Here is a 14078-nt window from a genome sequence, read left to right as displayed (position 1 = left end):
TTTAAAGTTATTGCAATTAAAATAAAATAAACAAATAATGTAAAATAATAAAAATAAATAATTAATAATTCTAAAGCCTGTAACACAGTTTCCAACTAACACAGGCTATAGTTTCCCCAAATTTTAAATGTATTATTCTACTTTTTCAATAAAGATATTCTTATTCTTATTCTTATTCTTAATGTTTTATTTTTAAGATGGTTTCAAAATTTTATTGAAAATGTTAAGGGCTTGGTCTAGTAGTGCAAACAAATGCATCCTGTCATCCTATATGTAAATAATACAAATGTACTAAGGGAAAGTTGCTCCACTTAATTTTTAAAAATTAAATCATTCGTATAATTTAATATTTGTAATAAGTACCAAAAATGACAATTTGAAACAATTTTCGTGAAAATTACACCGGGTGATTTTTTTTTATCAGTACACAAAATTTGCGAATACTTTCTATTGATATCTTCAACTTCATGTTTATATAACTGATCAACTTTTACAAAGAAATTTGGACGAAATATAAAAAAAATAAGCTTTCCATACAAAATGCATAACTCTATACATTTTTTTCGACCTAAGTTTCTTAGTGAAAGTTGTTCAGTTTAGCTAATAAAACGGATAAACAAATTTTGTATTTAATAAAAAAAATGTAATGTTTGTGTTAAAAAATTATAAAATAGAAAAATACGCAAATGAAAACAAAAGATATTTATTTCTGACTAGCTTCCGCCCGCGACTCCGTCCGCGCGGATGTCAGTCTTCGCGTCTTCTACAGATTTATTATATTATGTATAATACATATATAGATTTATATTGATAAACCTAATAAATCTTTTGCTAGCATTCTGATGCTTTATCGGTTGCACTGGATTTATCTCTTTTTTTTCAATCGCTTGAATGATATAGGATGGGTCCTTGATGGGCATCGAATGCTGAAGTCTCGAATCAATCAATTCTGACAGTAGGCAATTTATGTAAAATCCAATAATGGTCCATCATTTTATTTTGCCTAAACGTTACATACTTTTTTATATATATAATGTTCTTATTTAATTTAGGTGGCAATGATGAAAAGAAAAACAATAGAAGCGTGTTGCTCTGAAAGAGAGAATTTTTTTATTACATCAATAACAGTTACATATTAAAGTTTATTAATTACACTTCCAAGACTTTAATCTTAAAAATAAACTCACCTGAAAGAGAGAAACAACATTTAAAGCTATTGTTTTACAATTTTAATTCAATTGGTATAACCTCCTTATTTCTTAGTCGCACGTGACGCAGCAAGTAATCTTTTTAATTATTATAGACTATAGAGTAACGTCAAACCATAGTGTACAAACACCCACAGAGTAAGTGATGACAATTGACAGCCAATTTTAAAGGAAGTCTCACAAGAGAACTTCGTTTACATCTCCCCCCCCCGAATCAAATAAATTAAATTTAAAAGGTTTGCTTGTTTTATTCTACTACTGGAATAAGCTTTGTAATATGAAAATAATTAGACTCTAACTTTTTGTGACCCGTATTTACTTTGTAAATTGAATTTGAAATTTTGTCTATAATTTGATATGGTCCTATTTTCAATTCATCCAGTTTTTTTCGATTTAACCTATTTCCGTTTTCTACATATACAGAATCTCCGACTTTTAGTTCAAAATGTTTTCTATTTTTATCAAATTTTTGTTTATTATAGTTGTGCGATTTTATACTATTTTCTAAGGCAATTTTGCGGTCTCGAATTAGATGATTCTGTGTTATATTTTGTTTCAGTTCCTCTGGTAGAATGTTAACATTTTTACCTTCTAATAAATATTTTTTGAAATCATTTGAGTTTATGCCGGGATATTGGTCTGATAGGATTAAGGCAATTTTATAATCTTGTGTTACTTTTTTGACAAGTTTTATGAAATCATCCGCATTCTGAGTTTTTGATGTCAGAATATAGGCGTAACGAGTGAAGTGATCCACTAATAGATGCAAATATGTTTTGGTTGAACGATTACCACCAAATCCCCCTATGGTGTCAATAGACACAATTTCAAACGGATAAGTAGCCGGACCTAAGTGAGACATCTGTCCAAATTTGTAATTTCCTCTAGATTTATTTTTTATGCATACATCACAAGTTTCGCAAAATTTTTTTATATTATTTGATAAATTTTTCTCTTGATAGAAGGGCTTAATTTTATTTTCCATTTGTTGTCTTCCTAAGTGACAGTAATAGTAATGTACATGTTTTATTATTTTTTTACTTAACTCCTCAGATAGTACAATCTTTTCATTCTTTCCTATCTTTTTATAATATATATTATGTTTGAAAATTAATTTATTTGTATTTTGTTTTATATCCTCATTTTTATCTTGGTCCTCTTTTATGTCTTTTAATTTAATAAAGTTCACTACTTTTAAACTGCAATCTTGATTATCATATGATTCCAATACCGGATTTCTACTTAAGGTATCTGCCTCTATGTTATATTTACCTGGAGAATAAATTATTTTAAAATTAAACTGTGACAAATAATATGTTAGACTCCCCAGTTCTTCATCTGTTCTACTTTTTATATTCATATTTTCCAATGGTTTGTGGTCTGTATAAACCATGAATGTTTTTCCTATAAGCCAGTGTTGCCAGTATTTTACCGCCTCTTTTATTGCCAAACATTCAAGATATATGGCTTTCTTCTTTTTTTGAGAGTCGTTTAATTTTTTTGAAAAATAAGCACAAGGTTTTTCCTCACCGTTGGGTTGAATTTGTTTTAAAATCGCACCAATGCCTTGAATGCTAGCGTCTGTATACACATGTATTGGTAGGTCTGGATCAAAGATGGCTAGAATAGGTTTTGAGCAAAGTAGTTTTTTTATAGTTTCAAACGATTCTTGACATTTATCCGACCAAATGAATTTCTCTCCTTTTCTTAATAAATTATGTAATGGATCGAGGATAATTGAAATATTTGGTACATATTTTCCATAAAAATTAATTTTTCCTAAAAATTGACGAACATTTTTTTGTGTTTTAGGAATTGGGAATTCTTTTATAGCTATCAAATTATCTTTTAGTGGAGTGACGGTATTGTTTTTTATTATGTGCCCTAGATATTTTACTGAGTCCTGTGCAAAGTTGCATTTTGTGAATTTTAATTTTAAACCTTCTTTTAAGATTGCTTCTAATAATAAAGATAAGTGTTCAATGTGTTTATTAAATGATTCTGAAAATACTAAAATATCGTCTATATAATTTACAGTAAAATCCGACAGTTTATGTTTTCTTATAATGCTACCCAATATTCTCTGAAAAATAGCCGGTGAAGTCTTTAAACCAAAAGGTAGACAGGTCCATTGAAAGTGAGCATCCTGCGTAACAAATGCTGTTTTATGTCTATCTTCAATTTTAAGAGGTATGGACCAGAACGCTGAGTTTACATCTAATGTTGAAAAATATTTACATTTTCTTGTTTTAATCATTAATTCCTCAATTAACGGAAATGGTTGTGATTGGGGAACTATAATTTTATTTAATTCTCGAAAATCTATACATAGCCTTGATTTTCTTCCTTCGTCTTTTTTAAATGCTAGTGTTATGGGAGCAGCAAAAGGGCTGTAAGACTCCTCGATTAAATTTTTTTCTAGTAATTTTGAAATTTGTATTTCTATTTCTTTCATATCTTCAATAGAGCACCTATATGGTCTCTTACTACAGTATTTATCTATGATCAAATCTATATGAGCTTCATAACCTTTTACAGTGCCTACGTCATATTTGTCTCTAGCAAAAATTGAACTATATTTGGATATGAGATTATGAATAGCTGATTTTTCCTGATGTTCTAAATTATTTACTGAAATATCAAAATTATCTACTGGCATATTTTCATTAAAGTTTATTTTATACTCATCAATAGTTTCTTTTTTATCATTATAATATAATGTATTATCTTGATTTTTCCCTCTACCCAAATATCCAGCATATTTTTTTGTGTTTATAGATTGGTTTTCTTTATTTTTTATGTATTTTTTAAAATGGTTATTTTGGGTGATATCTAAATTTTCATTTTGGGTTAAGTGAAATTTTTGTATACAGTCTAGTCCAAGTAGGAAGTTATAATCAAAGTTTTCTTCGTCTATAACAAAAATGTTAACATATTTTTCAATTTCAAAAATTTTAATTTTTAATTTTACCATCCCTAATGTTTTTTTCACGCCATTAATTGTTTTTAAACCTGTATTTGTATTATAAGTAGGTATTTTTTTTATAGATAATAATCTAGAATTTATTAAGGACACATTAGAGCCTGAATCATAGATTCCTGATGTTTCCAAAGTGTCATTAATTAGTAATTTAACTTTTATTAATGGCGGCACAATCAGTTTTTTGGGTTAATTTCATTTAATTCGGTCTCTAATTCTGAATTATTAACGCTCCTTATATAATCTTTTTTTGGCCTGTCATTATTTTTAATTTTGAACCAACATTGGGATTCAGGGTGGTAACGTATGCCTTTATTCTCTTTTTCACAAATTTTACATGGACTAAACATAGGTTTTACATTTTTCTCTTTTATTTTATTTTCCAGAGGTCCTATCTTTTTATCAAATGATTTTATGTTTACCTTATGCTCTAATCTTCTTATACTATTAAATAGGTCTTTAATTTCTTTTAAACTATTCCTATCAATATTATCCACAATAAAACTAGGTAATCCAGTGGCAATCAGATCAATTAGAGTGATTTTATCTATGGATTTATTTATTTCTAACAGTAGTTTTTCTTTTTTTAACGCATATTCCAGTAACGAGCCCTGCCTGTATTTATATAACATTGCATACCTGATCGGAGACCAACCCCTATCTGCAAAAGTATCACAAAAGTTTATTTTCCACACTGCCCATTCTGAATTTATGGTGTGCTTTATAAGCATGGAACTATACCAGTCTAAACAAGAATCTTCTATAAATAACCTAAAAATTTCAATTTTTCTGCTATCTTCTATTTCCATTCGTGCACATTCCGCTTCAAAAGTATTCATCCACTGAGACACATTAGTTATTTTGCTGTTGAATTTTTCAATAACAAATTTTTCTGCCAATCTGTTAACTGGTTTTGGTTTAACTTTTTTCATTTCAGCGAAGCCCTCGATGATCCTTGATAGTGATTCTTCAGAAATTCCTGATGTAGCAGATGGTGGTTCTGTTTGCTCCTCCAGTAAATATCCCATAAATTGTTTATTCCCATCTTCATCACAATAAACTATCTTCATCTCCGGTTTCATGGATACCCATACTTGTCGTTTCTCATGTCGTCTTTGTAATGTGGCCTTCACTTTTTGAAATATTTGGGTCTGTGCTATAGCCTCATGCAGTCTAACAGGTTGTAATTTATCTGGGATGGCAAAGGTTCTGCCCTCTAAATCCGTTATTTTCGTTACACAAATTATATTTGTTTTAACATCTTCACTGGCCTTGACCATGAATTCAAATTTTAATTTATCCATTACTTATGTTTGAAAACTAGCTGTACAAATGTTGTTTTATAATGTTCTTATTTAATTTAGGTGGCAATGATGAAAAGAAAAACAATAGAAGCGTGTTGCTCTGAAAGAGAGAATTTTTTTATTACATCAATAACAGTTACATATTAAAGTTTATTAATTACACTTCCAAGACTTTAATCTTAAAAATAAACTCACCTGAAAGAGAGAAACAACATTTAAAGCTATTGTTTTACAATTTTAATTCAATTGGTATAACCTCCTTATTTCTTAGTCGCACGTGACGCAGCAAGTAATCTTTTTAATTATTATAGACTATAGAGTAACGTCAAACCATAGTGTACAAACACCCACAGAGTAAGTGATGACAATTGACAGCCAATTTTAAAGGAAGTCTCACAAGAGAACTTCGTTTACATATATTCTATTTTATATATTCTATTTTTAACAAATGATTCACTCCAGTCCAAACAGCAAATAAGCAGACTTCTGCTTCTGCAACGTTTAGTTGTCCCTGAATTTGGAAAAAATAGTCATGATTCTTATCTATGACAAAAGTGTTATTTTTTGCATTGTATTTCAAATATTAAATTTTTTTTAACCGCATCTTCCGCATTCATGTCTTTTGCCGGAATTAGACATTTAACTTCTACTAGTCCCATTTTCCCTTTTTGATATGGGAGTGTATAAAGTAAATTTTTTAGATATTTCTCGTTATACTTTTAAAAAGTTAATATTGTCATTTTGCTCATTAGGTAAAGTAATTTCGATATCAGTTTTAAGTTTTTTGATACCTGCAATAATAACGTCATAATCGCCTGCACATACTTATCAATTACACCCTGTATACAATCCACCATCCACATTCATAATGTTTTCCTGTCCTCCTCTCCTTTACGCTGTTCACCGATACATTTTAAATGAGTAAATCTGCTACCACTGAAGGATGTTTCATTGTGATCAGCAAATTTTCACCACTGTTGTCGATTATTTGTTTTTCATTTTTAATCAGCAATTGGGAATCATCAGTTTTGTTTTTTGCAGATTGGTGATGTACCCTAACAATACGTCGAAAAGGGAAAGCATCAACGAATTATCGTTTTCGTCCTCTTTTTTTATTCTTCGCGTCTCTGTTACTTCTGTTTGTTTAGTTCTCAACCCCACTGAATTTTGATGATGTGATGATAATCCATTCGTTTTAATATTGGTACTTAGAGTTGGTAGACTAAACTAGAAATGGTGGACTAAATTTGTCAGCGCGTCTGTAAGATCAGAATATAAAACCAACATCCTGTATTTAAGTTACAAAATTAATAATCAAACAACATGCCGCTACGTTGAAAATGACTAGAAGAAAAAATTAAAACACCTCGGATCAATTTTGGAGTAAACAAATCATTTTCCCCGTATGGGGATTTCCCCGGATGAACTTGGGAAGTTCAAGTTCTCAATACAAGTTTATATTATATTTCGTATTTCTCAAACGAAAAATAAACATTTTTGGAACTTCAAAAAAATTATATTATAAGAAAATTTATGAGCTTACTTTAGTTTTAAAGAAATATACATCCCTTTACTGACACCCCGTAAAATAAAGAAATTGTTGCCAATCACCTTTGCAATCTATTTGGTTTCATTAACTTTATGTTCGAAGATAATTTTTTTTCTAGTAGTTACACGCGTATTTTTTTTCGTTTATTTTCCATATCGAAATCAAATGTTTAAAAATACGAATATTTGCACAAAACTAAGATAAAAATAATCAATTAACAAAAATATTAAATTTAATGAAGTAGAGCAACTTTCATTTCGGTATGAAGGAAAATCGAGCGTAGAGCACACGTCAGAACGCTCCGGCCCAAGGAGCGCGACTAAAGAAATTCGCTAGGATTTTTCCTTATCATTTTAAATATTTTTTTAATATTTAAAGAATTATCAAAATTCAAAAAAAAAAATTTTTAAAGGATTAATACTCATTGGTCTTCAACCAACTCGAATAAATTAATGGAAAAAATAACTTTTAGCAGTATTTATCAATCGATTTTGTAAGGCAAAAAATGGGAAATTTAATGAATTTATAACGCTCTAATTAAGAAAATCATAAGTTTTTCGGCAATTGTATTCAGCAGTTTTTAATAACGACTATATAAGGATAATAATGCGCTGATCAGATTGTGTAAATTGTAATCGGTTGCAACGTAGTGAGTGCACAAACTTAGCTCGAAATGATTTTGGGGGAAAGAGACTTATCTTGAAGGCCTGATTAAGGTAACATAAAGTAACTTTATAAATGTGAAAAAATTCACGCGCATTGCGTATATAACACTAATTGATAAACAAGAAAAAAAAAATTCAGTTTATCATTTCATTAGCCGGGAAAAAATTGTCAAATAACTTGTTGAAAACGCAATTTTGCTAGACTGCAGCCTTAAGAAGCCTCATAAATTATATTAAATAAATATTAAAATATGTAGTGTACTGCTGTCTGTATTTATTCAGCCTAAATTATTGCATTCATATTCGATTAATTTCTTTCTGAACTTCTAGGATAATAAAATTATACAGATGAATACAATAGACTACAGGCCCATGTTGAAAAAATTATGGGTCATTTGACCCACCACCTGACCTATCTAGAATGATATAAGAGCATAAAATAATAAGATTCAGCACTATAACGTCACTCGTAAGCTGTCCACCTGAGTGCAGATGAGAATTCGAAAGTTCAGGTAGAGATTTTCTCCCCTTGTCTCCATGATTTTTGTACGGCGTTGCGGAATAATGGCTTAAAAGCAGTATAGCAATAGTATGACACAGATGCCGTACAAAAATGGTGGTCCACAAAGTCGGAATTTATTTTTATTTTTCGACAGTTGCCGGGGTAAATTTGGTCATTTGATTTTGTACGGCATCTGTGTCATACTATTTCTATACTACTTTTAATCAATTATTCCGCAACGCCGTACAAAAATCATGGAGACAAGGGGAGAAAATCTCTACCTGTACTTTCGAATTCTCATCTGCACTCAGGTGGACAGCTTACAAGTGACGTCATAGTGCTGAATCTTATTATTTTATGCTCTTATATCATTCTAGATAGGTCAGGTGGTGGGTCAAATGACCCATAATTTTTTCAACACGGCCCGTGTTGAAAAAATTATGGGTTCGTTTTTTATTTGTAGTCTACAAATAAAAAACGATCGAATTAAGAAAAAAATTTATTAGAAAAATTTAATTTAACAGTTTATAATAGCGTAGTTGAAAATTTGGCTCAAAACCATCATCTCTCATCAACATAATTCTAGTAACTTGTTCATCTGTAAATTATAAAATTTATAGATAAATATTTATATTTAACACATAAATAATTACCCGTGAACCGCTAAATCAATTGCATATATTCATCCTTTGCTTATTAACTGTAATAAAATATACAATGATGCACATAATATAATATATGTAATAATACAAGCTAAAAATACAAGTGATACAAATTATCCGTTCGTTTTAGTTCCGTCCGTTTCTATAATGTCTTAAAGATTTCTCGAAAGGCTTCGAATTGAGCAGAATTATCTTGTAGAGCTTTTAGAGTCTTTTGATTAGAATTTTATTGCACTTCACAAATAACAAAATATTAGTAATCTAAAACTAAGTAATAGCTTTAACTATATAAAAACATAACGCAGATTGATGTTTTCTTAGGATATTTGTTATCCCATAGATTTATAGGATTTTTAAGAACATAATTAAAAATTATCCTCTTGAAAACACAAAATTTATATTTATTTTGATAGAAATATTATTTTGATTGATTGATGTCAAATGTCAAAAAAGTAAATAAGGAGATTGCCATACATGGAATTTTGGATTCCATGAATATGTAATAAATAGAACATTAATTAAACGATTGATATAAAAAAATATCGAATTTGATTAAAATTAAATTAACTGCCATGTTTTTTATGCATAACATGTGCTTTTTTCATATGCAATTGTATTTGTAATAATGCGAAAAATTTATGTAACTAATTTTAATTTACTATATATTCCATAATATCAGGGTAAATTTCTTGGAAAAACAACACTAAATTTTTTAGGTCCATACTATAGTTACTGAATATCGTTAGTTACCGACCGTTTTCGGTCGAGATCGATGTCGATTAATGTGTCGAGACTACACCAGCAGCTAGTCAAGAAATAAATTATGATGTCGATACCGGGTCGACTTATCAATGTTGTGTCGTACCTGTCACCTGACGACTCAATCCATTTCACGCAAAAACCCGGAGATATCAGATAGCCGAGTTTTCATCTTAAATTCAATTTAACATGCAGGCAAGATCGTAATCCGTCCGTGATGTGATTAATAAATGGGTTTATGATATTTTTATGTAAACCCAAGATGTGATCTGTGTTAGCTTATTTTGTAGTCGCTACAGGGACGTACCTAAGCCTCTTTGAGTTTAGGCCGCAATAAAAAACGCAAAGGCAAATATTAAAAAAATGTTTAACACTGTTTATACTTGCTGATTGTAGCAGTGCTTCATATGAATTTTGCCTAAATAAAAACGTGTAAACCTATACTAATAATATAAAGTTTATTTGAAAGCGCTAATCTCAAGAACTACTAGACCGATGTCAAAAATTCTTTCACCCTTGTATATGTCCGTGATCCCTGCATTCTATAGGTTATAATATCTACTGCAGGAAAAGTCGGGGCGGGCTGCTAGTGTTCATATAAACGAATGTGAGCATATCTGCAAGGATCTAGATTGATCGCACCTTCCTTCTGCCGAGGACATGTATATTATTTTCAATTAAAAATGATCTCATGACTTAATCCACTTAATTAAGAATCCGCGTATTGATATATAATCTGCGTGTATAATTTTATTAAAATCCTGAATGTCGATGTGCGTGAAGAAATATCCAATTTACTGTGAATAATTAAAACAACAGTGTCATAATATAAATCTTCACATATAAATTAACTGGTTAGTTTTACACATATAATTTACTATTGTGTACTTTGTTTACAAAATAGTTAGATGGTTTAAAATATTAAATGTGATTTAAAGAAGTCTATACTTAAATACATAGTTACAAAAATTATCTGATTTAACTCCTACATACCCAACATTAAGATATACTCCATTGAAATGTTACATTTTTTAGGCCTAACCTTGCAGTTTTTAGAGGACGCAATTTTATGTTTTTGATGTGTAGGGGGGGTCAGTGAGTAGCTAAAACCAAGTTTGTGGGGTTGCCACCCTTGTCCCACGGCCGCCATCTTGAAAATAGCGGTTGAAATGGTTTTTACGATATATCTCTTAAACTATTTATCTGATAAAAAAAATTGTTAGCATTATTTGTTGCAAATTAAATTTTCTACAACTTTTGTCCAGTAACTTTTTGTCGTAGAACTATAAATAAAAAAGTTATAAGCGAAAACGTTCAGAAATTAGAGCTTTTTATATTTTTCAATAAAACTTTTTTTTATCATTTTACGAAGAAATGATATCAGACTATTTTTGTAGATTGTTTTTCGAGGAACAACTTTTATATACAACATTTTTTCATTACGTCAATAGCTAAGGTTTTACAGCGCTCTGAAGTGAGTACTATTTTTCAGTACTCCTAACTATACATTTAATGGCTATTGGCTCTTTTCCCAGACTCCAGAACAATGGAAGCACACTGCAGAACATTCGTTGCCTGGCAGAGATGGCTTAGAGCCATAAGGCCGCCTTTTGTACTTTTAAATCCATTAAGATATTATAAAATAAGATTAAACCTAATGTACAATAAAGAATAAATAAATAAATAAATAACATTTCAGCCCTGCTTTTCGACGTAAAAAAAACGCGCTTCCAGACTTCAGTTCAGTTCAGTCAATAATTAATTATTAACAATATTGCAAAATTAATTATTAATTAATAAAAATATTAAAAACAATTACTGATGACAAATTATTATTAGTACACACATAATAATATATGTATACTGTATAGTTAAGAGTACTGAAAAATAGTACTCACTTCGGAGCGCTGTAAAATCTTAGCTATTTTACTTAATGAAAAAATGTTGTATATAAAAGTTGTTCCTCAAAAAACAATCAACAATAATGGTCTGATATCATTTCTTCGTAAAATGATAAAAAAAAGTTTTATTGAAAAATATAAATATCTCTAATTTCTGAACATTTTCGCTTATAACTTTTTTATTTATAGTTCTACGACAAAAAATTACTGGACCAAAGTTGTAGAGAATTTAATTTGCAACAAACAATGTTAACAATTTTTTTTATTAAATAAATAGTTAAAGAGATATATCGTAAAAACCATATCAACCGCTATTTTCAAGATGGCGGCCGTGGGACAAGGGTGGCGACCCCACAAACTTGGTGATAGCTTCACACTGAACCCCCCTACACATCAAAAAAATAAAATTGCGTCCTCTAAAAAATGCAACCCCAAATGTAACTTTTCAATGGAATAATACAACATTTCTTCAACAAAAAGCTAAAAGTTACTGTCACCAATGACAGGCACAAGCAGCCGAGTTAAGCTGAACAATAAAACCCAACAAACTAATTGACCAGAGTCAAAACGCTTACTGTCAAATTAAATGACTTTATCGTAAATCACATTAAGGATTGGGTTTCTTAACCCGCTTGACCAAGTTAAGAGAGCTTTTGGAATTGGAGCTTTTGATCTGGTGGAAAAGCACCTTATTGCTTGCTTCGATACATTTTATTATGAGACAAATACATTATGAGTTTAATAGTTAAAAATACTTAATTGTAAGAATGATAACATTCCAACTATCAATAATTTTCTATCAAACATTCAGCTCAAAAACTACTGGATCGATTTGGCTGGAATTTAGTTGATTGTATAATATTGTTGAAGGTAGAGATTGTATAATATTGTACATACATTTTATGAATAGGTATATACAATTTTAATATCTTTCATAGGCGATCATTTATTTGAGTGGTGTTGCAATTCGCAGAACTCGTAACAAATGTTTTATAAAATTTTCAAATATGTAGTTCTAAACTAAATAAGTTATGATATTTCTTTTTTTTCTTTCAAATAGATTCGAGTTATAAAATACGTCTTGTTTAGAAGATTGATAAATTTAAGAAAGCATTATCTTTAAATTTTTACTGCCAGTAGGACAGTAAAAATCCAAACTTGAATCCTTATTTAGGTAATTGAAGTCAAGATAATGAAACAATTCCAACATAACACTTCTTCTTCATTACTTGCATCTCGTACTTAAAATACCGCGGGAAAAATTACAATTTAATCACGATGTTATCTTCTGGAAAAGAATTAAGCTTACAAATAGTTTGGAAAATCCAAAAGTGCACGCCTCATAATTTTTTTTTAATAATTATTTATTAATTATTATTTTTGTTTATTTAATAACAATTAAACCACATCGAATCAGACCCTGAAAAATGAAAGGGTTCTATTCCTTTGCATACTCAAGCGTAAGAGAAAAAAAAAAGACTCGATTAGTAAAGTATTTCGGTCGCTATCGTGTTAACAAGAAAATCCTCCGCACATACAGACACACGGACGTCCAAGACAGAACTTTTTTAAACTGTTTTTTATCTAGTTTAAATAACAAAAATGACATCAAAAATATCATGAATGTTAAAAGTAGTGTTTTTTCTTAATATGTGTGTGTATGTATTATCTTACAAGTGCAATGTATGATACATAAAGACATTTTAAGTTTGAAAAATCAGATGTTTTGCGCGAAGTGACAGTAGTACCCACCTCAACGCTTCGCTTATGAGGCGTGCAAAAGGACAAAATCACTGGATGAGTAGCGGTGTTTTTGCGGTCACAGGGCTGCGGTAATATTTATTACTTTGAAGATTTTTGTTGCTTTATGAGTTTTGGTATTGCATACTAATTTGTTTTTTGATAAGGGATTGGAATTTCCTGCTACTGACAATATATCTCATGCATGAGATTGCATGCACATGCATTTGAGAAGATATGATATTTCTATATTTATGTACTACTAACTTATACCAATTTTAGAATTGGGTAGGCAAATATAATGCGCCTAAAACTTGATAAATATCGTGAATGAAAATATATTTTGAAGGTTTCAAAATAAAAAATTTGTGTGGTTTTATGAAACCACGGTAAAAGCGAAACTTAGGCACAAAATTATCGTATTTGTACGATAATATTATCGTACGGTTCCGACTTGGTTCCGAACACTGCTTTATACCTACTCGGCAGCCGACCGTCACGCGACATGCGCTACACAGACCAAAAAGTTTGAGATGATGTAATAAAAGTTTCACTTTAATAAGTATTTTTTGTGCGGTAATGGTAACTCGAAAATAGACATGCGCAAAACAGTACGTCAAATAGTAATGCAACATCACGCATCTCTTCCACGGAAGTGATATTACTCCGTAACATCACACATTACCCGATCGATTTTTAATGAAATGATGACCGAGTAATGTTTAAGGTGATATACGTGAAGTATTACAGATCATATTGAAAAATAGCAATAATAACTGCAATACTTATTAGTTATTACATATCGTAA

The 14078-nt window shown here is 30.0% G+C and overlaps 2 protein-coding genes across 8 annotated transcripts in view; both read right to left on the bottom strand.

Annotated features, from left to right (window-relative positions):
- Positions 1 to 14078, bottom strand: part of LOC149481376 (uncharacterized) — a 465629-nt gene that overhangs the window by 276341 nt on the left and 175210 nt on the right. The window lies entirely within an intron of this gene.
- Positions 2426 to 5902, bottom strand: LOC149481384 (uncharacterized). Its single transcript, XM_089705027.1, has 2 exons — positions 5688 to 5902; positions 2426 to 5592 (listed from the first exon to the last, which is right to left on the bottom strand). The coding sequence occupies exon 2, from the start codon at positions 5490 to 5492 to the stop codon at positions 4365 to 4367; it is 1128 nt and encodes a 375-aa protein (XP_089561153.1). The 5' UTR covers positions 5493 to 5592; positions 5688 to 5902; the 3' UTR covers positions 2426 to 4364.

Source organism: Colias philodice, chromosome 16 (genome assembly GCF_061535455.1).
Source record: "Colias philodice isolate Cphi_HAF_F1 chromosome 16, ilColPhil1 Martin Lab GWU primary, whole genome shotgun sequence".
Classification (NCBI taxonomy): Eukaryota; Metazoa; Arthropoda; class Insecta; order Lepidoptera; family Pieridae; genus Colias; species Colias philodice.
Note: the sequence above shows the minus strand (reverse complement) of the source record. Positions and strands in the feature narration are given on the sequence as shown.